The 25,664-nt window shown below is 40.8% G+C and overlaps 1 protein-coding gene across 3 annotated transcripts in view; it reads left to right on the top strand.

Moving 5' to 3' along the window:
- Positions 1-633: 633 nt before the first annotated feature.
- nr6a1a (nuclear receptor subfamily 6, group A, member 1a) overlaps positions 634-25,664 on the top strand; it is an 85,427-nt gene continuing 60,396 nt past the window's right edge. The window contains exons 1-3 of one of the 3 annotated variants that reach the window (XM_034595794.1): positions 634-704; positions 3,024-3,353; positions 19,847-19,894. In XM_034595794.1, coding sequence (XP_034451685.1) covers positions 3,287-3,353; positions 19,847-19,894 — 115 coding nt within the window. In that variant the 5' untranslated portion in view covers positions 634-704; positions 3,024-3,286. Of the gene's footprint in view, positions 705-3,023; positions 3,354-19,846; positions 19,895-25,664 lie in introns of those variants that run through there. The other 2 variants (XM_034595796.1, XM_034595795.1) reach the window with 2 other exon arrangements.

Raw genomic sequence — 25,664 nt, 5'->3', positions numbered from 1 at the left:
TTAGGGACGAGGAGTAATCCTGAATTCTGGGAGCGCAGTGCTCTAGTGGGGTGATATGGTACTATCAGCTCTTTGAGGTATGATGCTGCCATATTATTAAAAGCCTTGTAGGTGAGGAGGATAATACAAATTAATTATATTCTAGATTTAACAGGAAGCCAGTGTAGTGAAGCTAATACAGGAGGAATGTGTTTTCCTGGTTCTTGTCAGGACACGTGCACAATCAAACGTGCTGACGTAATATAGTAAGTGTATCTTGTCTCATCTTATCTGACAGATGGAGTAAGGTGGGTACAACCAGAACAGTGTAACTTCATGGAGTCTGTATTTCTGCAGGGTCAACCCTGTCAGTTTACATGACGTCTCACTGGTCTGACTTCACTGAATGTGTTCTTCAGATATATATATATAGATCATGTGTGGTTCTGCCCACGGCACCTGGCTTCAGGTTAGCACACTGTGTGACCACCAGAGAGCAGCACTGACGCTATTTCTCAGTGAAGACTCTTGGGTGAAACTTGCTGCTCTGAGGGAACACGGGCTGTTCCCAGACTGGGCCACTTCATATTAGCTTGGAAGTACCAGAGGCTAACGGTTGGATTAGCATTAGCGTGTTAGCTTGGGGTAAAGCGTTGCTCTTCAGATTCAGGACGGGGCCTGGATGTGTTGAGGGTACGACACTACACATCCCACAATGCTGCAGGGTGAAGTTGCGTAATCTCTGTTGTGTGTTTGTGCTACCTTCAGGGCATGTGGGATTAACTGCAATTGTTATATTAGGCGACATCATTACAGTAACGCCAGTTTGGGTTTGTTTGACATTTGGAATTAAGATCTAAAAATGAAAATGAAAGAAGAGTTTTTAAATTTAATGATTTATATTCATTCCACAACATCTTAGGACATAGCCCCCTTTAACAGCCCCCTTTTTTGGATAATCAAAAGACAAGTAAAAGACACAACAAGTTATTAAATGTTATTTACTCTAAATGTTTTTGGAAATTACATTTAATATTTGGTTTAACAACTTTTTTAAATAAGTGCATCAAGCCTGCGCCCACTGACGTCACCAAAGTTTCTCCAATCTTTCACTGCAGCCAGTTTTTCCACTTTAGTCTTTATTACTTTTATGCAAATATTCAAAACAAACATACAAGGAAAAAGAGAGAGTGAAGACAAAAAACACAAAAAACAAAGAAAAAGAAAAGAACAACAAACATACAACTGTAGTGAGGGTTTCCATTTGATCATTTTACAGTTTTTACTATACGTCACCATATCACGACTTTTATTATCTAATAATTCGCTTATAGTGTTATGCAGAGCTGATGTCTTTATCTCTAGACCTTATCCAGTTTTACAATTTTCTGGTAAATATTTATTCTTTCACTTTTCAACAAAAAGTGAGCTTTTCCATCACATATATTTCCTGTAGTACATCTGACCATTGTCCATGTCTGGGTGTGTTTGTATCAAGCCCGTTTCCAGAAGATATGAGTGCCACAGCCTGTCTCACTTCTTGTCTCAGGGGCTTTCTCCTTCAGTCTGCTCTTCAGGAAGGGAAATATCTTCCTCTGTTACAGATAACGTCCGTTGTTGTATGTAGGTCATCGTCTTGCTTCACGATGAAGTTTTGATGATCTGTCTGTATAGTGGCACACAGAATGTTTCTTTCATCCATTCTACTGCTACAGCATCAATAATCATCATCAGTGATCTGTGAGAATGTTTCAGAAGCAAAAGCACCTCCACCGAGGTTCACTGATGAAACTGTTCGTTCCAGATCATGAGCAGATTCTTTCTGTCTCCACACTTTTCTTTCATTCACTTTACTAGAGCTTCATCCAGGTCTCATCAGTTTGTTGCAGAGCTTTCTGTTAGTTCATCCCTCTGAGTGCAGAGTGGTTTGCATCTTGTGTTATGGGGTCTATATTTCTGCTCTCAGAGTCCTTCTCAGCCCTGCTCTTAGGAGGTTGATGCTGGTGTTACTGACTTTTCTTCACAACTCACAATGATTCTGTAATTGCTGTTGTTGTCCTTGGTCCGACCTGTTAGATGTCCATTGCTCAGTTCACCAGTCATCTCTGTCTTTTACAGGACATTTCAAATTGTTACAGTGGTTTTCTAATGTTGGTTTAATTGATCTAATTACTCTTTTCTCTGCTTCTAAATGTCTCTGTTTTTCTCCTATAGACATCAACCTGCTCTCCATGATGTTTTATAGTTTTTAACCATTTACACAATTTTCATGGATGAAACCCAAGAGCTGACATTCTGGTCTATGTAAGATTTAAATAATCAACGGAAAAGGCATCACATGGGCAACAAGGCACATGTGTAAATGTTGCCATGTTTCTGCTCACTTGAAAAATGCGTCTCAAATAAAATGTGTTAAGTTGTTTAACACAGGTGTAAATACCAGGAAATAATAGCTGAAACTCTCAACTCTTCTCATGTTCATCTTTCCATCTTAAACATGAACATATAAATAATAAATACAACTATATTGTTATTCTTTGATGTGCTCTGCTATATGCTGCATCTATTGCACTTCGGTCCACCCTGGGAGAGGGATCAATCACACTCAATTAATACAATTTTATGTGTATAGCCCTTATACCCTTTGAGGCAAATAATGTGTTGTGAATATAGGCTATAGAAATAACATTTCAATTTGATTGAATCTGACTAATGGAGGGGGCTATAGTCTACATTGTAGGCCTATTACACATATGTAGCTCTACTTGAAACAATATTATAACAACCTATTCTAATTGTATTCAAACAAAGCATTTACAGTTCAGGGTCAGTTTTTGTGGAGAGGTGAGGCTATTTTGTTTTTGGTCTGTGTGTATGATAAATTAATTATGTTATTTGTTAATTGCGCATGGATTCAACTCTTCATTTATAAGAGGGAGATTGTGCCTTTAATACTTTGTCTCACTTGCTTTGAAGTTTGAACATCATTCGGGCCATGAGTCAGCTTTCTAATTGGAAGCCACTATCCTCCACCGTCCTGGCAGGCCGTGAACGCACCATCCCTGGGGGTGTGGATCCAGTTACTCCCCGCTGACTGAAGCAGGGGACGGCGGTCGGAGGAGTGAGCCATCCAGGCTGAGGAGGGACAAAGCAGCGCCAGCACGAATCACCTCAGACTGCACCTTCTTCATCATCATCTTCACCACCACCACCACCACTGTCCCCTCAGCAGCAGCAGCAGTGTGCAGGTTTTCCGCGGTGGTGAGAGGCGACGTCGGGCTGACTCGGGATCAGCCCATGCAGGAGGATGGAGATAGAGAAGAGGACGAATGGGTTCGACTACCCGGAAAGAAACAACACCAAGTCCGTCAACGGTAGGCGAACACGCCCCGGAGCATGGTCCTGCATGTTCACACTCACACACACACACACACTCACACACACAGCACCGTGTATCCTGTGCAACACACCGCTGCTGTCCGTGATTGGATCATTTCTGTCCTCACCTCCAACCAGTGCGACCATTAGTGCTGCCTGAGCTTTCACACGCACGTCAACGCACCTTCTCCAAACTGTAGGCTACATACCTGCAGGAATAAACCCCAGGCTGTGTGTCATCATGAATGCGCTCACATCAACTTTACTGCCAGTCACCAAGGGAAATCACCTGCAGTTATCACAGAGCGCATTCTGCCCCAAATTGTGAAGTTTGATTTGTCTCCTCGTTTTGTTTAAGTGGGAGTTATTCAACACTGCTGTGTGTGTGTGTGTGTGTGTGTGTGTGTGTGTGTGTGTGTGTGAGAGAGTGTGTGTGTGTGCGTGTGAGTGTGTGTGTGTGAGTGTGAGAGAGTGCTGGACTCACTGGGAACAGAGGTCGGAATGTTTTTATTTGGAGGTGGTCAGTCAGGCTCGGGGAGATCGTAAAAGGTGAACTTTTGAACTTGGAGAACGCCCTGAAGCCATTAGTGTTTCAGTTCCCAAAATCCGGTGGTGCCTGCGCTGCACAGGGTGGAGGAGATGGAGAGAGGAGAGAGGAAGGAAGAGCGACAGTACGACGAGATGCATGGTTCGTGTGGCTGACGGTCAGCCTGATCTGTGGCCTGTTCATCCCACTGTCTTCAGATGAGAATACCTGGAGGTGGAGACCACCCACAGCTCGCTCCTCATGTCATTTGTTAAGGTTTATTTTTTCGTCGTATGGTCCATACGGACCGGGGCCAGGCCCAAACCCATCCCCACACTGGGCCACCTCCCAGCGGCCAGGCCGGTATCCTGCACCTACGCGGGCGACTGAAGATTTATTGACATTTCCAAGATTCAAATTCCTTTAAGTGCTCTGAGCACAGCGACTGAAGTGGACATTAAACTGCACCGTGTTCTCTGCTTGGTACGTGTGTGTGTGTGTGTGTGTGTGCGTGTGCGTGACGTGCGTGTAGAATAACAGGTGACTTCATGAGCTCAGTTAAAAAGCTACATGAAGGCCCATGAGAATGTGATGGATATGTCCTGTCCAAACGTTCTGCTCTGTGATGGAGCTCTGTGAGGTTTTTGCAAACAGCATTTTAACAATTGTGAAATCAATAAATAGGTGATAAATATAACAGTAAGTAGATAAAAAGTGTTTACTAAATATCTATTTGCATAAATGCATAGAAGTTCCGGCTTCTCTGCAGCAACAGCAGATTTTTATAGCAACATATAGTTTGGATTTTTTAAATTGTATTAATTGCTTAGTCAATTAGGGCAAACTGATCATCATCAGTCACCAATAATTAAACCCTAAATCATTTAAAGTAATTTATCAAGTAAAAAACTTAGATATTCACTGGGTCCAGCTTCTTAAATGTGACAGATTTTCAAACCTTTGGAAGACATCCTCACCAGGCTTCTGGGAAATCTCACAATTCTTTTCAAAATAATTATTGACATTTAATAGACCATACAATTAATTGATAAATCAATACTCAACAGATTTATATATAATGAAAATAATTGTCAGTTGCAGTCATACTCATATTCATACTTAAAATAACAATTTTAATAATGTATCATGTTTTCCCTCTTTCATGCTAAAACAATAAAGAGTATACAACAAATACACAGATAACATAAATGTACATATAAATACAGATACATGAAGGAATAAACCAACACTGAATATGTTTGGGAATAATTTATAAGCCCTTGATCAGGATTTAATTTTGAAATCATCAGTTTTATAATGGGCAGTTTGGTAAGACTGATAAAATAAGATTCACAAAATTTAAAGCATTTTAGCGATTAAAACATTGTCCTGAACAGGGTTCTTTTAATATTCTTGTCACACTTTCATCATTATCACGATCTAATAGTACACAGAATAATAATATTGATTGAAGAAGGCCTTTTTAAATAATGTGTAGTTGCTTTATTGATTTGTTGAAATAATAGTTATTTTGATAGTTAATTAATCTCTTAGCTTTGGACTTTTTGGTCGGGGGAAAAAAAAAGGTTCCATTTTCAAAAAAGAAAATAAAGGTGTCAGTAGAATTAGAATTTAGTTGCCACCTTAGAGGATGGACAGATGTTACAGATGTTAAAGTCCAGCTGGTTAACCCATCACTGATTGGTGAAAAGTGCAGAAGTGTTGACTGTAGAATCTTTTTATCAACTCACATTGTTGTAGAAACAAAGGAGCTGAACCCTCCTCCAGCCCCTGGATGACATAACCACATTTGAAGAACAAACTCAATTTGCATTGATCTTTGAATTGACCAGGAATTTGGTATTCCCCCCTCCCACCCTCTGCTCAGTGAAGTATCCTTTTTTTAAATGTAATTCAACTCACTGGGAGAAGAAGTAGAGAGAAGGAGGAAGACAGGTTGTGTGGGTGGAAGGGGGTTGTGTGTTTGTGTGGATCCATGTTTGGGCCTTGGGGGTTTGCAGGCTGGCACATTGGGGTAGATGGGCTGAAAGAAAGTGCCTTGTCAGCCTCTGTTCTGGTGTGTGTGGGGGGATCTGTCCTGTCCCTCGGGGCAGGGTGAAGGGGACGGCTGACAATGGGTGGGGCAGGGACAGGATGCGAAACCCCCCAGTGTGACGCTTGAATGATAAGCCAGGAGGAGTACAGTAGAGGAGGAGGGGCTGGTGTTGGTTAGTGGAAGAGGGAGACTGGGGGGGGCACGGGCAGATGTGATCCATCATGTCATGTTTTCTTCTTTTTCTTAACTTGGCTTCCTCTGCTATCATTAGATCTGTTTCAACAGCAGCCAGGACACGAGCTGCACCTCGCCTCACCTCACACACACACACACACACACACACACACACACACACACACACACACACACACACACACACACACACACACACACACACACACAGTGAGATTTAAACAGAACTTTCTGTTCTTACATGAGTGTTTTGTGGATAAGAATAAATTTATATGGATAAGAATAAATATAATCTAAACTGAAATAGTGGACACGGGCCTTGTTGCTTTGTTACAGTAACTTTACGATAACAGGAAAAAAAATCCCCAAATAAAACATGCAATGAAAGATGTTTTTACTCTCAGAATATTACCAAGAGATTGAGTTAATCTCTTTTATATTCGACACTACAAATTAGTGCTTCATTTAGCATGTAAGATTATTAAAGTCAAAATAAAACAATATGTCAAAGCAGTTACTGGTGAATTTAAAGGCCTCATCTTGTAACTTATAGTTGCAGCTCTTCAATGATTAATTGGGGAAACCATGACTTGATATCTATATATCTACTATTTTGAGTGAATTTGGTTAGTTATTTAGTAAGTATTGGATTTTCTGTTTAGGGCCTGTAAATAAGTAAAGTAAGGAAATCCAGCAGAGGTAAGATAACCAAACTGATGCATACTTTGGGTGCTTGTGTTTTCTGTAAGGGCCTGAATTTGATCAAGCATGCCATAAAATATCTGTTCTTTAGTTCAGTGCTAAATGTTAATACACCCAATTTATTAAACATTTTTTCCATTGAAACATCAGACAGATACTGACGAGGCCTGTTACAATGATATTTTTTTTAAAAACAAAATTAAATGGAGAGTGAAGGATATTATTTCACTAAATGTTGTAAAACAAGGAGGTTCCTTTTAGGGCATTCCAAGATAATTTAAGCAGATGCAAGAAAATGCTCACCCATGGTGATTAGCATTTCAAACAAGGTGATTCATCTCACAACAAGCTCCACAGCAGATGTTTTTTTTCTTCTCCATTTTAAAGGCTTAATATTGATGAATGAAGGGATTTTAGTGAGTCGTCAGCATGAAGGCCTGCAGACAAAAATAAAAGACTTGAGCCTGATCGTTCGACCCTGGTATTGAAAAGGAAAACAGGCCAAAGTAATTATTTAGGATTATATTATAATGTTGCATAGGGCTTAAAATAATGCTGACATATGGTTCTGTTTTTTTTTTTACCACTTGCTGAATAAATTCAACGAAATAACACAGTAAAGTAGATTTTGAATTGACAGATGTAGTAGTCATAGAGGATTGGTAAAAACTGCTATTTGAGTTTTTGAAGAATGAATGATAAAATATTAACTCAAAGCATTTCAAGATGTTGCTGAAAAGATTTTTTTCGTTTAGTCTTTTTTTAAAAGAACTTCATATATGCCGTTGTACTAATTATTTATTATTTAATTGTTTATCAGGCCAATATGCGTCAATATGAAAACTTGTATATATTTTTTAAAAAGTGTCAAGTTCTGTATATATTTGGTTGTATATATATGTGTTTTATCTCCATGAAAATAATTAATTCGTTTTTATCCCTATTTAAAGACATGAACATTTAAGTTATTACGGTTTTAGCTTTTCATTATAGACAACAAGGCATCCACTGCACTTCTGTCCATCCTGGGAGACGGATCTCTCTGAGGTTTCTATGTTTTTTTCCCCTGTTAAAAGGTTTTTGGGTAGTTTTTCCTTACTCTTGTTGAGGGTGAAGGACAATGGATGTTGCAGCTTTAGATATACTAATGTAGATTTAGGGAGACCAGAGAATGCATTCAAAGACCAGGGAATGTAGGTGAATGTAAATTCTGGGATCATTGTAAGGTGAGGACTGAGTGTGAGGAATGAGGTCCGCTTCTGTCTGAGAGGTCTGGAGGCTGAATGTCCTTGATCCCGATGCGCCTGTTTCCAGGCAACACACATGTATGTGGTCACAATGAAGATGGTCAGATGGTGATGCAACATCAATGACAGAACAGCAGCATAGCCATTCATGCGCAACACAGCAAAGCACGGCACAGCACAGTATAGTATAGCACGGCACAGGAGTTTTCATCCTGTTCTTATGATCGTATTCAAATAGTCAGGTCACATAAAAGTGTCACTGTCATTATAAACATGTGATTAAAAGCTATGTCCGAACTGAGATGTCGATAAGAACTATGTTTACTACTCAGTAAATGGCCAGTGCTCTGTTTAGTGCAATTTTGCACTATAACAGAAAGTTTGTCATCAATTCTGGCGTGATTAAAAGTGTCAAATTTAGTACCATTAAAAAGTATCATTTAATTAAATCACAAAGCAGTCAAATATGAGAATTGTATCATCATCACAGTTTGTAGCTGCCCATAACCAAAACATGTTACGTTTATAAATAAAAAAAAATTGAAGACACTGACCTATAAACGTTTTGGCATTTTTGCTCGAAAATGACAAATGTTTTATAGAGAAAAGTCCAATTCTCTTTTGATTGACTAATTGATTGATTTATTGACATAACAGAATGTCGCTCATGGGGAAAAAAGTAAATTAAGAAATTAAAGTAAAAAAGAATGGGGCTTGATAAATTGTGTGACAGGGTGTGAAGTCAGCACTTTTAATTTACTGTTTGTGACTTTGTGGAACATGTACTCCTCCAGTTTACATTTTCCAAAGAATTGGTCAAATCATTTAAAATAAATGGGAATCTTTACATCTTTAATTCAGTTTGATCACCAAACCTGTCATTTGAATGTGAAAAGAACTTTTCAATCAGTTTAGTTTTTGTGACTTGCAGCACTGTTGTCATCATTGCACACAGCCCACAATCTTCCCTGAGGCTGTGCCTGTGAGTTTGTTGTTGCGTGAGCTGTGAGGGACACATGGGGGAGGTGGGAGTGAGCGCTATGGGAACGGTGACCAGGGTCAGTGGGATGTTGCTCTTGAAGCATTAATGGCCCGCTCTCTGCTGACCTCCACGTAACCCAGGAAAGTATTTACAGCCTCCACTTGATCCATGAGCTACAGGCTGGGATGGCAGTGAGGCCGCTCTCTGGGATGTTTGTTAGCTCCATCCTGGCACAACCTGAGGCGCTAACAGCTGCTGATGAGCAGCGGGGGAGGATTGGGGAGGAAGAAGCTCAATGCCATAAACCATATTTTTAAGGGGAAAGGTATTCTAGTAAGTATGGGGGACAGTTGGTACAGTGACACTGGTCATCTGCAGGCCACGTTTTTGTCAGACCTCTGCGATATTTAACACGTAGCCTAGCCAGAGGTCATAAACGTCTTCAATTTGAGTTTGAATTTGGGTGGAGGATGAGTTTACAGGCAGCTGTAAAACACTGAACTTGGTATGTAGAGCAGGGATGACTTTCCTGTGAAACGGCAGGGCTGGAGGATGCAGTTGTTGGGGGGTCATAAAAGAGCAGCTGAGCCATTTCAGTTTAGAAACGCTATTTCCATTTTAGAGGGGAGAATGGGGTCTCCTGTAAGTAGTCATAACAGTTAGGTGTCATCCTACGTTTGACATCTGACTTTTGAATTAGAGAAGAAACTCACAGGTGATTTGTGTGAAGAGAAGGTGCGGGGGTTTGGCAGCAGAGGTCCTTCCATGCCGAGAAGATGGGAAAGGGTTGAAGATGATTGGCTGCTGAAGCACAGTCCTTAAATCCCCACTGATCATATCACAGTCAACAGAAAAGACACACAGAGCTGTGTATATTGACTCTTTTAACAGGTATGTGCTAAACCATTACTGTTCTCATTACACACACAAACACACTGTGAGGAGCAAACATTTCCTGCATTGCTCACTTGAGTTCGTTTTGAATTGCAGGACTTAATGCTGGAGAGCTAGGACTGCACCTAAAAAATCTCTCCAAAACCAGGATGTCTTCCAGGATTTTTCGTGATTGTCCACTAATCGTTAATTCTGTCAAATGTCGGAAAATAGTCCAAAGTGTCCCATCACATTTTGTGCAGGTGGTACAGCAGGCAGAGGCAGAAAGTTGCGTATTAATTCCGTGCGAAGATCACGCGATCATGTTTACAGCACCCTGACACCTCTGTCAGCTCTTATCACCACAAACTGTCTTGACATCTTTGTCTGTGTCTTCTATGTGTTTGATGTGTGTGTGTGTGGGGGGTAGAATTGCAGCAGCAGAATCTAAAGTGAACTGAAATGGATACATTGTGAAAAAAAACCAAACATATATATGTATACTCCACTACTATATCATGCAGTGAATATCAGTAAATAAATTGTTGATGTTTTGGTCTGAACAATGAACTGAACGTTACCTGAAGTTGAGCTCAGAGTTGCACTGCCACAGGTTACAGCAGCATAGTTCCTGAGAGAGAGAACACGAGTGAAAGAGTTGAGTTTTGGCTGCAGAGCTTAACGTGTCTGTATTTTACCAACTTGCAGCCTCAATTCAAAGTGTCGCTCAGAAGCCATCCCCAGAGTCCGCTCTCAGCAAGAAGTGAGATAGAGCTGAATGTAAATGTGGCCCAGTGGCTTCAGGGAGATGCCCCTGGTTTGTTTTGTTTTTTGGTGTGTTTTGTAAGGTGATGATTATCAGATGGCTGCTACAGGTCTGAGTTTGCACAGTGCAGTACGCTCGCTGGCTCTGGGAGGTAGTAAAACTCTGACCCCTGGTATGATGAAAGGGAAGTTGGTCCTTTGAGCGTGTCAAGCAGCGGTGACAGAGCCTCCGCCCCTCTGACCACAGCGTGACCCTCCGCCCAGCCGCCCGCCGGGATTAGCAAAGATGAAGACATACATTCATTAGGTTAACATAACATACACTGATGACTGCTCTGTGAAAAAGTCTCCGAGGCTATAACAAATGGCCTCCACCCCATTGTTTGACATCAGAGGTTACGCCGAAGCATTGATAAAAGGAAGGGTGGATTATTACCTGAACTTTATCAGTTTAATATCAATGATTAATCAGATTTTCATCATCATCATTAAAAGAGAAAGTTGTGCTTAAAATTGGGGGAAAATCTTCATTGATAATATTTCATGAATAAATACTGGCTTGGTAAAGCACTTGATGTGAGCTACAGGTTATCCCGAAGTGCTCAGTCATTTGAACTATTTTAAACATACTTTTCCAATATTGAATCCACTTTACTTTCATTGTTTTCTGAAGTTGATGCTCCTGATAACACAAAATAAATATATGTTTTGGGATTTCTTCTTAATTTTTTACCTTCATTTGCACAGTTTGACTTATTTGTTATCTTTAATTTTGCTCAGCCCAAGTTGTAAAAATCCACTTGCTGAAGCCATGCACAGAAATGTAAAAACTGTTATTTGTGGTTTTAGTCTGATTCCGTTGGAAAAGGCTGGGAAATAGTGACTATACTACTCCAAAACGTAATGGAACTCCACATTAGATGTAAAATGTATAAAATAATTTTCATGTTGGGCCGTGCATCTTAAATTCAGTTTTTTTTCAAGTCTATAGGATGTTGTGTTCTTTAATAATTTTTTCAGATGATGTAAAAAGTATTGTACTCCAATGCTACCTGCATTACAGAAGGTTTAAATGCTAAGTCCTCCAGGTGATGACCGTCAAACGCTGCTGCTGGTCAAAGTGCGATCTCATGAGCATGGAGCATGCCCTGTGAACTTGAGTGGCGCTGGGAGGCAGCACCACGGGGCTGTGCAGCGCTTTGTCAGCCAGAAGCAGCGGGGAGGACAGAGTAGACATTGTGCTGCGCTGTTACACAGCTAGGTCAAGGGTCAGGTGTAGAGGTCAAAGGGATGACTGCGGAGCAGCCTGTGAAAGCCAACACTTGAGTTCCTTCACAATCTGTCATATGTAATATCCACCATGCAGCGTTGAGGGGCTCTGACCCCGACCAGGCCTTAAAGACAGACTGCTAATCAGGACCTAGACTGTTTGTCATGTTGAAGATGGCGCTCACACAACTGTTCCTGAGTGGTTGTACTCAAAGGTGTCAGTATTTAATTTAGGGTGTACCTGTTGGACCAGGTAATTCGTAGCCTATAAGAATTTGAAGCCCATTCACACCCTCTGGAAGCAACATTTACCTCTTGTAGAAAGATTAATGAATTGTTATCGGAGGCTAGATAGAGTGATTCAGCAGCAGGTCTGTTTCAGCCACGTTGTTGCATAAAAGTGACCATAATAAACATTATCTCAAGGCACATTACATAGATCATAGAGGAACCCAACAGCTCACACAATGAGCAAGCATTTTGGTGACTGTGGAGAGAAAAAACTCCCTCATTTACTGGAAGAAACCTCCACCAGCAAGAGTTTTGTAACCATCATGTTTCACAGTAGAGCTGGGGGCCAAGCTAATACCATCCAAAGTGACTGTCTGGTCAGACAAATTTTCTCTGAGGTGTTTAGGGCCAAATACAATGACTTCTGTTTTGTCTGAATTTAGAAGTAAAAGGTTATGGGCCATCCATGCCTTTTAAAGGGATAGTTGACTGAAAAATTTAAATTCCCTCATTATCTACTCACCACTATGCCGATGGACGGGTGGGTGAAGGGTTTGAGTCCACAGAACCCTTCAGGAGTCTCAGGGGTAAACAGTGTTGCAGCCAAGGTGACCCTTTCTTCAGATGTAATAAAACAACATGCCTCCATACTGCTCGTGTGGTGTCATCCACATAATCACAGACAGGTTAGTTTTACCCTACTGATGTGTTGTTGCAATAGTAATTCTTCCAAGAATCATCCAAGTGTCCGGAAGCCGCAACATTCATACACGAATATGCTAAAAGTTCACTACTGGCATTAGCGATGCTAGCAGACGTAGCAATCCTAACGTGCACCCCATGCATGCCCTTGGGCGAGAGCTTGTGTGCAGTGTGTGCAGTTTTCTGAGTGTGCGTGTGTGCAAACGCGAACATAGCTTCGAGGAGAATATCAAGGACTTTTAGGTTTAAAACACAGTGTAAATGATGCCATTTCTAGTCAAATATGATTGTCGGTGCTTGTGGACGCTTAATTAAAGGAAAAACCTCCTTAAAAAGTCTAGTTGGGACAGAGTCTAATAGACAAGTTGAACGTTTAGAGGAGGAAACTAGAGAAGTCAGTTCAGAAAGATCGACTGAGGAAAGTGGTCCGAATAAAAATCTGGTGCTACAGGTGGTTCTATGGTTTCTGAACTAGACAATGTATCTGTGCTGTTCATGGGGAGGAGGTGGTGAATGTTTTCCGTGATGGTTACAATTTTATTTGTAAAGAAGCCAATGAAATCTTTGCTCCTGCTAAAGGAATAGATGGATCAGTAGAGCCGTGACTCTCTGTCGGCTCTACAGTGCTGAAGAGGAACCTGGGGTTGTTCTTAGGTTCTTGCATTTCTGAGTGCTTTCTTTTAATTTATCAGGCTATCTCTCCAGGCAAGGTGAAAATCATCTTAGCTGGTGGAATGCCACTTCCTCTCCATCTTCCGTGATGTCTGTTTTAAAACACGCTTTTGAGAATTGTGCCATGGAGCTAATCTCCTCTAAATTACTTGCTTCTTATTTAGCGGGGTGACAGTGTCAATGTCTCCATGTCTCCACTCCATACTTAGTTATAACCCCATCTGCTCCTTTTAAGGCTGTCTGAGGCTCCTGTCATGCATGGGTGTCTCTTCTGCAGGTGGGGGGGTGCCCAAGGGGTAAAGCAGCCCTCTCTGCTGTGACCTCTCAGCCAGCACAGGATTCATTCTGTCCTGCTGCAGAATGAAAACAATGATCTATCTGTGGTTGCTGCTTCCTCTCATCCATCTTACTGTTGGGAGGGGTGACTGACTGATTGATTGAGCAGAAAGCAGACATTACACAACCCACAACTGTATTGTTCAAGTGTAATCTCTCAAATCCTTTCTTGTGTGTATATTTTCTGTGCTCGGACGATGAGAGTTGTTTGTGCCAATGTGTGGTCACAGTTAGTTAATAGCCAGCACTTTGATACCTTGATCCACAGATTTTCATTGGTGAGGGCAAAGCTTCTGTTGGCCTGTTCAGCCATGGTGCTCAGTATGAAATCTTTTGGTTTAAGAACCATCATTAATTTAAACATTTATCAACCATGATTGATTTAGCAAAAATCGAATACAATGTTAAATGTCCAAAATCCTTTTTGGAATTAAAACAATAACATTGAACACCAAATAACAGAAACACAAAGTGTCATAAAAAAAGTTTAGTTTCCAAATTTGGAATTTTCATGTTCTTTCATGTCCTGACAAAATTTTCAATCGTCACTTCATTCATTTGCCTACATCATGTTTACAGAATTAGTACATTTTGTTTTACTATACTAACTAATAACTACTAAATATTAAATTATACTTTCCTCTTATGTCTGATTAACAGTCCATAGCCCACAGGTTTGATCTAATCTCATGAAAGAAAAGGAAAGGCAACAAATGTTCACTTTTCAGAAGCTGCAACAAGTGAATATTTGCAATATTTTACTAATAGCAATTCTACAAATTGCTGCCTATTGATAGTTATTAATCAATTATTATTGTTAGTAATTATTCATCTTAATTCAGTTCGGCTTTTTTTGGTGACCACATGGCCTCTTTCTCTTGCCTGGTGTTTTTTTAGACCAGGCCCTCTCAGTGTGACGTTAAAGACGGTGCCTGTGTGGGTTGCAGTTCTGAGATAAGAGTGGGGCCGGCCCATGCTCGGTCAGGCTAGCAGGTAGAGGCCAGCTTACTCAGATAACAGGCTGGTGTTGCCCTCCACTGGCCATGCGGAACCCTGGCCATCTGGGACAGAGGAGCAGGGACAGTGATGGACTGAGGAGGATTCTTGGGGAGGTCTTATGGCATCAGAGGGTGGGTGACTTGGTGTACATTCAATATCTGCTGTTTAAGCCTCTACATTGTGGCCTCGTGCCCAAATCAGTTCAGCCATATGGTGCTTTCTAGTAAGGAATGTTGTGTCGGCTGTAGTGCAATATGCATTACATTATCAAGTGTGGATAGTTGTGTAAAGAGGGCAACGACAACTGAACTTAGGAGTATTTTAACCATGTAATGGTAGAAAAGTATATATTGAAGATAATAATGCAGATAATAATAGACTGTTTATAAAGAAAAGGGACAGTATATAGTTGAACTGTTTAAGGAGGACTCACTAATGGCAAGGAATCATTCTGATGTAGCTCTGGAGCATTTACAAAGGCCATGTAAACATCCCATCCCAAACAGGCACGTTTAGAACAGGCCCTGCACTAGTAATAATGATAATAATAGAAAATATTGGGTCAGTTTGTCAGACAAAATAAGTAGTTTGATGACGTCTCCTAGTCCGATTTCCACATTTTGTTGACAAAATGGTTTAACAGTTAGACGAAAACATGATCACCAGATAAAGTGATCATGAAATAAATCAATGGTTAGTTTGCTTGGCTCTCTCCATGGCATCACACATTGAAAGATACCATATTCACAGCATGTTTTGTCTGACCATCTGTCCAAAACTCTTCCTTCAGAAAAAAAGTAAACCCTCACTCTTGATAAGCTGGAACCGCTGTGTTTGTCACATTTGCTTGAAAGTTGATGATCAATCAATCGACAACAAAGCGGCCATTTTTTCTGTCCATCAATATCCTGATTAATTAACTAAATTTTACTGCAAATTTTCAATTGACTAGTGTTTGAGCAGTGATGTAGGTAGCAGGAACTGCAAGCCAGATCTGTTTGTTTGTCTGCTGCTGCTGCTGCTGCTGCTGCTGCTGCTGCTTGTTCCCACAGGCAGTGAGACAGAGCGATGCTTAAGAGTTCATGCTTTAATTAGTGGATAAATCACCACATTAAATGCTTGCTAACACTTCTTCTGCCACCTCGAGCTCAGGATGCTGATGCCAGGCTGACAACAGCAACCTGTGGTAAATGCCACACTGAGCATGCATGTCTCCATCCATAAGGAGGGAGAAGAGGGGACAAGAGGCTGTATGTTATTTTGATGGGGAGCTGATAGCAGCGGAGGTTGCGAAGGTTTTAAAGGTGAAAGGTTAAAGATGCAGCCTTTCTTTGTCAACACACAATGGGCCACAGCAGAGGAGGCTCCGGCAGTATTGGCTGCTGCTAAAAGCCTCCCCAGCCTCGAGCTATAATGGTCAATAAGCTGTCATGAGGATTAGCAACAGAGACCACACACTAGAGAGCCCCATTCTTCTCTGACGCATGTCCAGTGTCAGCGAACACTACAGCCGTGAGTACAGACTGAAGCAAGGATTAATCCTGAACCCAGACATGCTACTATTAAGACTGGACCAGAAAGCAGTAGCAGAAAAGTGGAAGATGATGTGTGGGAGGACTGATTGACCAATATCCTGACAGCTTGTCTGTGTACAGTATTGTTAAAAGATCATTATGGCAGAATAATTATGCTTTTTTCCAAAGCATACTGTAGTGTTTTTTTTTTTTTTAATGAAATACGTATATATTATCACCCCAATACAACAGGAACTCTGTCTTTCTGAGGCTTGAAACTAGTCATCCATCACATTGGATGACACATGTGCCTTTTATTTTAGCTAATAAAGTTGTATGGGCAGAGTGGTTTCAGTCTGCTTTGTATTTTCCATTCAACACACACATATCTGACAAAAATAGATGCAGACATGATGCTCACTGAGTTGAACTAAGTTTATATTATAAGTTTAAAGCCTTTAGATATAAAAAGGTAACACAAAAATAACAATAGTCTGTCTTGCCTCTGGGGGTATCTAACCAAGTAGATGGGTATGGTTTTATTTGCACAGTGCGAGGTGTGTTTCTACATCCACAATAGTTAAATGGAGTTGATGGTCTATGGTGCCTACAGCATTGAAAAGTCTAATATATAAATTCAACAGGATAATCCACTCACCACACTCTCATTAGTGCAAGGTCTTTGGTAGAGACTCGTCCCACTGTTGACTGTTGCTGGATGGATTGCCATTAAATGTACAGACATTCATGATTACCTGAATATAGTATAAATCTGACTTAAATGATCTTCTTATTGTTTCCTTTAGCACCGTCATTGGGTCTAAAATATGAATATGAATTCCAATACTTATAAGTAGCCCTTGACATTCCCTCAGCTATTTTGTTTACAGCTAATTAGCTAAACTAAGATGCTGAATATGGTAAATATTATACTTGTTATACATGCATCCTATATAGACATAGATGTAAGTCTGGAGCTGCCGCTGCTCAAATGGAACTCTGGTATTCACTCTGGTATTGGGGGAAGACCGTAAAACCAGAGCTCTCTGCTGCATGGCTAGATGCGTTTTTTTTAACTAGGTGAATAGATCTATTCAAAACCTGTGCCATGTTTGAAAACTGGTGAACAATAATGTGAAGCAAATGGGGTTAAAACGGTTTCAGTGAAGATGTACAGTGAGAAAATGAATGCAATGAAAATATTTGTCAGTTAGCTAAAATGCTTTTGACCTCTACATCAGAGATGCAGTGGAAGACGATGGGAGACATGATTCCTAATTATTTTACAGTAAATCTCATTTGAAAGCTGTGACATATCTCAGAGTGTCAGTATCGTTAAGGTGGGGGGTGCCTGGCTGCGTGTTTGTGTGTTGTTCGTCAATATAAGTGTGTGTCTGTACAGGGGAGGGTGAGGCACGTGTGAGCTGGAACAGAGCTTGTGTGTTGGTGTATGCTCCAGGGAGAACATATGCCGGTGTTGACTCCGGGCGGGAGAGGAGGTGGGTTGGGGGGGGGGCATCTGGCGTGTGTCGGGTCAGGGGTCTGCAGCTGTTGATAGCAGGGTGATACACTGACACAGATAGGGGGATCTGACGCACTGATAGCCCCCACTCTGTACCCGTCTGGATGTGAGTGATGGAGCTCGCCGGGCACCGTGTAAGTGAGAAGTGGACGCTGTGTCTCCAGACGGCGGCCACACAGATGGCCAAGCTGCTGATGGAGATGAGACGGTGAAAAAAGTGGGTATAAAATAAAGCTCAGGCAGCAAAAGGGTAATCAATCTGAAGCAAACAGATTGTTCTGGGGTAATGACTAGATGGTATGATATATAAGGCTTGGTGTGGTTTGCCACTCTTGTCTAAGGTGCAGTTTGACTGATCCTGTTTGTACAGTACAGTTAATTAACATGATATGGATTGTCTATCCAGCAGCCTGTTTGATGCGCCCATTCTTTTAGTTAGTTGCTCTTTCATTTCTCCGAACTTTGTCGTCTTTTTGCTTCGTGTATTGCAATTGTAATGAGGTTTAGAGGACAGATGGATGCAGACGAAACTGTCATAGGCTAAAAATGGCTTAAAAGAGTAAACAATCTTTTGAATACGTCATTTTAAAGGAGCACTTCAGCCCTAGATTTGAAAGTCTGAACAAATTAAGGAAGATTCAAGAGGTATCATTGGCAAAGAAAGATCATTTTAGAAACCACTCATTTTCCTTAACGATATATAAAGCTACAGGATGATTAGTAGGCATCATCCAGAGAACAGGATACCATCTGTGTCACTCTCCCCTACTATCAGTTTGTTGATTCTGGTGAAAACCCTGCACAAACAACAGTGGAGGTGCACTGTGTATTTTGGAGACACACTCTTGGTGCTGTTTCCTCAGCAGAACTTCATTCATAATACAATCTCCCCCTGACGTTGCACTCTAATCTCTCTGTTTGAGTCCACGTTTAAAAGTATAACTATCAGATATAAGAGATATGCCTGGTCCAAGTTGTGAGGCTTGAATATTGACTATAAAAGTCAGAGTGGCAGGATTATCATTTGGCTGCAGCTGACAGATTTAAAATGTTGCTCTCCATGTGTCCACATGTTTAACACAGAGGGGATTACATTTTATATTACTCTTGAAGCTGTAATTGACATGGATCTTACATGTTACTGTTATAATCATAAATACTGCAATAGTAAATGGCAGCAATAGGTTCATTATGTCTGATATATTTTGCTACAGTTTAAGTAAAATGAATATTAGAAATGTAGTTTTTAATATGATATGATCATAAACAATATCAGCCTAATTTATTGTGTCTACTTTGTGCAGTAAATCATTGTTTGATTTAGTCAAGTGCTCGCCAGTAGTGACTTCTGTCCAACATTGCACTGTTACTTATAACCCCATACTGCCCCTTTTTAATGAATGGAGGTGCTTAAGGTGTCGTTGGCCTCTGTGGTGGGGAAAAAGAAGCCATGCGAGAGAATGCTTTGATTTCTCCTTCAAATCTTCTGTTGATGATAGAATGTCAGTGAAAAGCCCAAAAGGTTTAAGCTGCAACTAAGGATTGGTTTCATAGTTAAATCATCTGCCAATGACATTAAGACTCCAAGTCCATCTCAATTTGACAGAGTCAAACATGTCAAGTTATGTGTCAAAAATATAAAAACAATGTCTAAACAGACTATTCAATATTTACTTTACTTAAATATTATGAGTTGAAAAAGCAGCAGTTTTTTATTCATTTCAACAATCTCTGGGTTTTACTTAAAAATGTACTTCATCAAAGCAGTTAATAAACTATTTGTGGGATTAATCATGTTTATTTGATGGTATTAAATAAAATCTTAATACCAGCGAAAGTATCTGCATCTCTATCGCTCTGTCAATCATCTGACAGCTAAATCTTTGTGCCTTTTTCTTCAGGCTTTTACACTGACCATCCGATGGAGTCTGAACAGAATGACAGCATGGGTGAGTTCACAAACAAACTCTATCTATCTGTCTCTGTCTGTCTGTCTGTCTGTCTTTCTGTCTACAGATAGATAGCTCCATCTAGTGGTTAAGAAGTCATTTTATTGAAAAAAACAATTTCCATTCCAATCCTCAAGAGGGGAGTATAAACTCAGTAATAAGGGAGCAGCTCTTTCAATGTGCAGCCGTCCCTTGCTCCTCAGCTTCCTCGGGGAGAGATCGTGTGAAATTTCCCCAGCAGGTTTAAATGATGTGTTTAAAAACAGCTAGAGATTTGTGATTTTCTTTTTCTGGCTTTAGAAAAAATCAATGTCTGTCTTGGTCTGTGTATATCCAGTACATGCTGGTGGAGAGGTCAGCTGCCTTTTTTCCCAGATCCAAGTCCACCATTTTAATGGCATCATCAGAAGAGTCCCTCCATGGCGGGTGAAACGCAAACTTGAAATGTGAGATGTCAGAAATGTGTGACTTCTGGCACAGAGGAAACTGGGAGCAAAGGGCCAGGGGTGACGCAATGGTCCAATGTTAAGGTCCAGGTTCAGGCGAAGTTCATTTGGGACTCCCCTGGCTGCTATTGCAGCGCCAGGTGGCACCATGAAGGGTCAGAGGTTGGACACAGTTCAGAAACTGTTGACCTCTCCGTGACTCTGTGCTGACCTGATTGTGTGCAGCTCTGCACCGTCCTAGGCTTTCTCATCGCTCGCTTTATAGACCTGTGAGAGGAGAAAGAAGTAGGGGGGGGGGGGGGGTCGCTAAGAAGTGGAAAGATGCCTGAGAGGAACTACTAAACCTGCGCAAATAGTGAATGGCTTGCATTGTTATATGTTGCAGGAGAAGGCGTGGATTTATGAGGCTGAGTCTGATTGGGTTGTAAACTTGACGAGGTAGACTCACGGCTGTGGCCTCTCTCTCTCTCTCTCTCTCTCTCTCTCTCTCTCCCTCTCCCTCTCTCTCTCTCTCTCTCTCTCTCTCTCTCTCTCCCTCTCCCTCCCTCCCTCTCCCTCTCCCTCTCTCCCTCTCTCTCTCTCTCTCTCTCTCTGATGGCCCTACTTTGCTCCCAGGATGCCTCGGTGCATGCATTGGGCAAGGGTGATGCAGGGGTCAAGGGGGCTGAGGCAGGGCTCCGCAGGCTTGTAAATGTTCTGACAGGGGTGGGAAATCAGAGACCCCCATTCAGTGTCCGAAAAACCCGGGTCAGGGGCCAAATAGCTGAGTTAGCAACAGCTGTTTTCAACACTAACCCTGTCTATTCAGATATCTCCAATGAGGAGAGTTTGCTTCTTTTCCTTGGCCCTTCTTCCAAATCTTTCTCCGGAATCTTGCAGCATGCATCAACATCTTCATGGCCATCTTCATCCTGCAGATGGTCTTTTTTATTGGAGATTGATTTGTGGTTCACTGGGTTGTAAACCATTAAGAGTGTGGTATCCTGGGCACAGATGTAGCTCTTTGGGGTGGTGGTAGAATGCAGGAGTTCATAAAAGCTGGAGCTGTAACTCCTAATCAGTCACACATCCTCCTGGATAAATAATTGATCATTTCAAAGCCTCATCCTAAATTGAGGCCTTTTGTATTTACGTATGTTCTATAATCCAAATGGTAAATGATTGAAGCAAGTTCTGTGAGATCTATCCTTCATATTAAGATCTGTTTTTATAACCTATGTAGGCACATGCATGTCCCTTGCCTGTGTGTCTCACACAGCTGACCAATCGCTGCGGAGAGGGTCATCAGTGGGGTTATCACACTACCTCTGTTCTGTGGTTAATCATTACCAGCTGGGGACAAGACTTTCTCTATTAAACTTTGCCTCTGAGGTCTCGCTTCAGTCCAAAGAACTTAAATCATTATCTCTTAGGAAGTGTACAAAGTAGGAATGAAAATAGATTAAATAATCAAGAATTTGTGTACATGAACAAAATGTATTCCATGCCCGACTGGGTTTTTAACATGGATTATGTTATCCACAATCCACTATGTTCTGGAAAATTATTTAATTCCACCGGTCGTTTATCTGTAAAGAAACCTACCTTGTAAATCAGCACATGCAGCAAAGCCTCCTGCAGCACTACATGTTCCAGGCCTTAAGGGGGCAGTAGAACCATAACAGCCCTCCATGTGATGTATGCTCCCACGTGCCACCTGGACCCAGTGAACTCAACACCCATATGGAACTACTTGGCTGGAGCCCACCACATGCCTTTCCTTTGTCCTCACATAACTGGGCTAACTTCATATGCCTCTGTCCAAAAGTCATTCAAGATCAGCAGGTTTTCATTTTCCTATGTGCTACGCAGCAGAGCAGTCAAACACTTGACGCCGCTTCATATCCCTGTCTTTGTTCTTTTGTAGTGTTCTCCCTCCATTTTAAGTGGATTTCACTAAGGGCCTAAGGGCTGTGTTTGACTCAAATGAATGTATAGATAAGCGGATAAAGAATGAAAGGGCAGTTGTTGCCTTTTTTTCTTTTACTTGATTTTCCTTTTCCTCTCCCATGGGTGTTCCAGCCTTTTGCACTCTGAACATGGCGTGAGTGCCACTGAGTGTCTGGGGGCTGCCACTGCCGCTGCTGGCCTCTGTGCTTTCTTGTTATTTTAGCCTTTCATAATTCATGTTTAGCCAAGATTTGATTCACCGTCCCTTCTTTCTCGCTTGATGCAACTTGCGTTAGCTTTAGACTTGGGGTCAGCCTGCAGAGTTTTCCAGGTCAGGGAGAAGTGGGTCATGCTATTCCCAGTGTCAGTTCCTATAACTTCACAGTGTGTGATGACAAAGCCAAACTCCACAGGGATAAACAAGCAAACTTATGTGTGGCCCTGATATATGAAGAAAATAGCATCCATTTTCCGCATACAGCCCTCTTTTGCTACACGGCTTAATTGTAAGCTGCAGCGAACCAATGTGCTGACTTTTGATTCAGTCATTCACTTATTCATTCGTAGATGAATCCCTCATTAAAAGTCAGCATTGTATCGCAATATTTAGTTTTGGCTTTAAAAAGCTGCAGACTTCGTTTTATTGAATTGTTAAGATTTCATCATATATTCATAGAAAATACTTAATAGCAGTTAATTTAAAAATATATAAATGTAAACATAATTATATATATATATATATATATATATATATATATGTTCATATAAGTGTGTGTGTGTGTGTGTGTTTGTGTGTACAAGTATATCATATAAAATATACTTGGTTTCCTTTTTATTAAGATATTTAGATGGTAAATGGTCTTTATTTATATAGCTCTTATCTAATCTTGATGACCACTCAAAGCGCTTTACAGTAGTTTTGCCATCCACCCACTCACACACTGTCAGGGGCAATTTGGGGCTCAGTATCTTGTCCAAAGACATTTTGGCATGCGTAGACGGGGATCAAACTGCCGACCCTCTTGTTTGCGGACGACCCTTTCCAACTCCTGGGCCACAGCCGCCCAACAGACAAGAAGTGACCCAGGCTGTTTCACATTGTCCCCTCAGACACTTTTCCACTGTAAATAAAAGGTTTGGGGTCTGCTCCGGCTGGAAAACATCAATGTGTTTGAAATTTCCCAGCATGTTAACATAACCTTACAGGGCAATTACTGCAAGATTATTTCCATATGTCTAGATCTCCTCCAATTACACACTGAAATGGGGTTATGAGGCTTATTAACTTTCCAAGAATTGTGGGCACAGATTGTTTCACTTTAGAAAAATATATATATTTGTGTGAGTTGATTTGAACTGCTGCTGAGTTTGGTGTGTTTCTCAGTTTCACCTTACATTTTAGTTACAGTACACTTGGGTGACTGTCCTATAATTACAGTCTTAGGTTCAACCCCCACAGCAGCCTGTCTGTCTTTAACGTGTCCTTGACAGGGTTCCTCTGGCATTGGAATTCCTGGAATATCAGTTTTTTGTTTGAGTGGTGTTTCAGTTTGGTAAGTTCAGACTCGGTTATGTGACAATATCAGAGAACAGCAACTTCTCGGAACAAAGCCCACAGACTTTTCCAGTTTGCTTCACACATTTTTTGCAGTGGATTTTCAGTGAAGCAGAAAGCTTACAACATTAACAAACATGAACAGAAATCCATTTTGAGTTATGGAATGTAACATCTGGGTCATGGTGGGAATTCTGCTGCATAGGCAACATGCTGAGCCCCCTACCTGCCTGATTTAGATAAGATTGTCAAATACAGTGCGGTCCAGTCTGTATAACAACGAGGTTCAGTCTTTAATGGCTGTACCAGCTCTGTATTGACACCTTGGTCTTTTGAATCACAGATCTAAAACATCAAGAAATAATCTGTGACAGCCCAAATAAATGTCTAAAATATGCTAATAATTACTTTGAATACATTTGTTGATTTATAAAGACATTTAGATCCCTATTTCACAAGATAATGTAAGTAGATGCTATAAATAACATTTCTTCATGTGTCACTTCCATATTCACATTATAATGAATTTTCCCTTCTATTTTCAATGTTATAAGAAAATGTCAGGTACAGCTGCTATACCGAATGAAGTTTGCAAAATAAGCTTTGATTGTATAAGGTACTAAATAACTAAGGTATTATATCAGCACCAGTAATGAAAAATGTTCATCAATTCCTGACTTTATCCATTACTGCTGCTGTGAATTTGTTTGTTTCCATTCACCTCCATGAAGTTGGAAAATCAATGTGCTGTGGCTTGAAACATGGCTGATTGAACGTCATGTCTGCTCGTTGGTCAAACTTACTGTATGTTCTTGCTGTGCGGTAATAATGTTGCAGATGTCAATGTGCACTGACTGCAGGACTAGCACAACCGATAGCACAACTTTTATTAGAAATGAAAACAGATGAATTCACTGTGACATTCAGACACATAATTTCAATAACGTCATATTAACTCACTTATCACTAGGGTCATTCAGTCATGTAGGTCGCTTTATACTTTGATTCATTCACACTTTGAAATATCAGATGGAGATTTTTGCCTCCACTCAAATATAAAATCTTTTTTTTATTATAATAACATTTTGCTTTGGTGATGCCCACAGAAGTAAGAAATTGATTTTTTAAAAACATAAAAAAATGTCATCAAAAAAAGTGTCCTTTATACCACAGACCTCACTGTGTACATTTTCCATCAGAAGTACAGTGAAGAAATAAACCTTATAAAATCCACTGCCAGAGTGTTCCTTGGATTATCCGAGAGATGCCATTTCTGGAACGGGATGTTTGATATTTGAAACCAAATGTTTCAGCATGCATGAAGTTACTTTCATCTCCTTAATATGAGCAGGCTGAGACGATTATTTCAAAACCTGCTGTGTGTCCAGATACACTGGTAAGTGAGGAAATGTGTTTTTCTTATATTATGGGTGAACAAATGAATTGAAAAGTACCACTTGGAACTGTAAATGTTGAACTTTAATGCTAAGATGTTTGTACAGTAGCATCGGAACAATGCACATAGTAAACTTGCATTTAAAAGCCTAAATCAGTTGTAAGCATGCAAAGCTTTGGTTTACCTTCATTTCTCACATTACAATAAAATGTTATATCAGGCCTTTTCACAACAGTTGGTGTTGTTGGTTCCCGGGGCTGGTCGCTTACTGAGGTGTTTGAACCGCAGTCTGCATTCATTGATCAGTGAGTTATTCTTATGTAAACCCACCGACAGCAATGAATGTTTATTGCAGCCTTGAGAGTGAACGCCTCCTGCGTCACAGCTGATCTGGTGCCTAATGAAATGTGTCCCAGAGATTAAAACCTCCATGAATGTGAGCAT

This window comes from Hippoglossus hippoglossus, chromosome 9 (genome assembly GCF_009819705.1).
Source record: "Hippoglossus hippoglossus isolate fHipHip1 chromosome 9, fHipHip1.pri, whole genome shotgun sequence".
NCBI lineage: Eukaryota > Metazoa > Chordata > Actinopteri > Pleuronectiformes > Pleuronectidae > Hippoglossus > Hippoglossus hippoglossus.
This window is presented reverse-complemented; position numbering and strand designations above follow the sequence as displayed.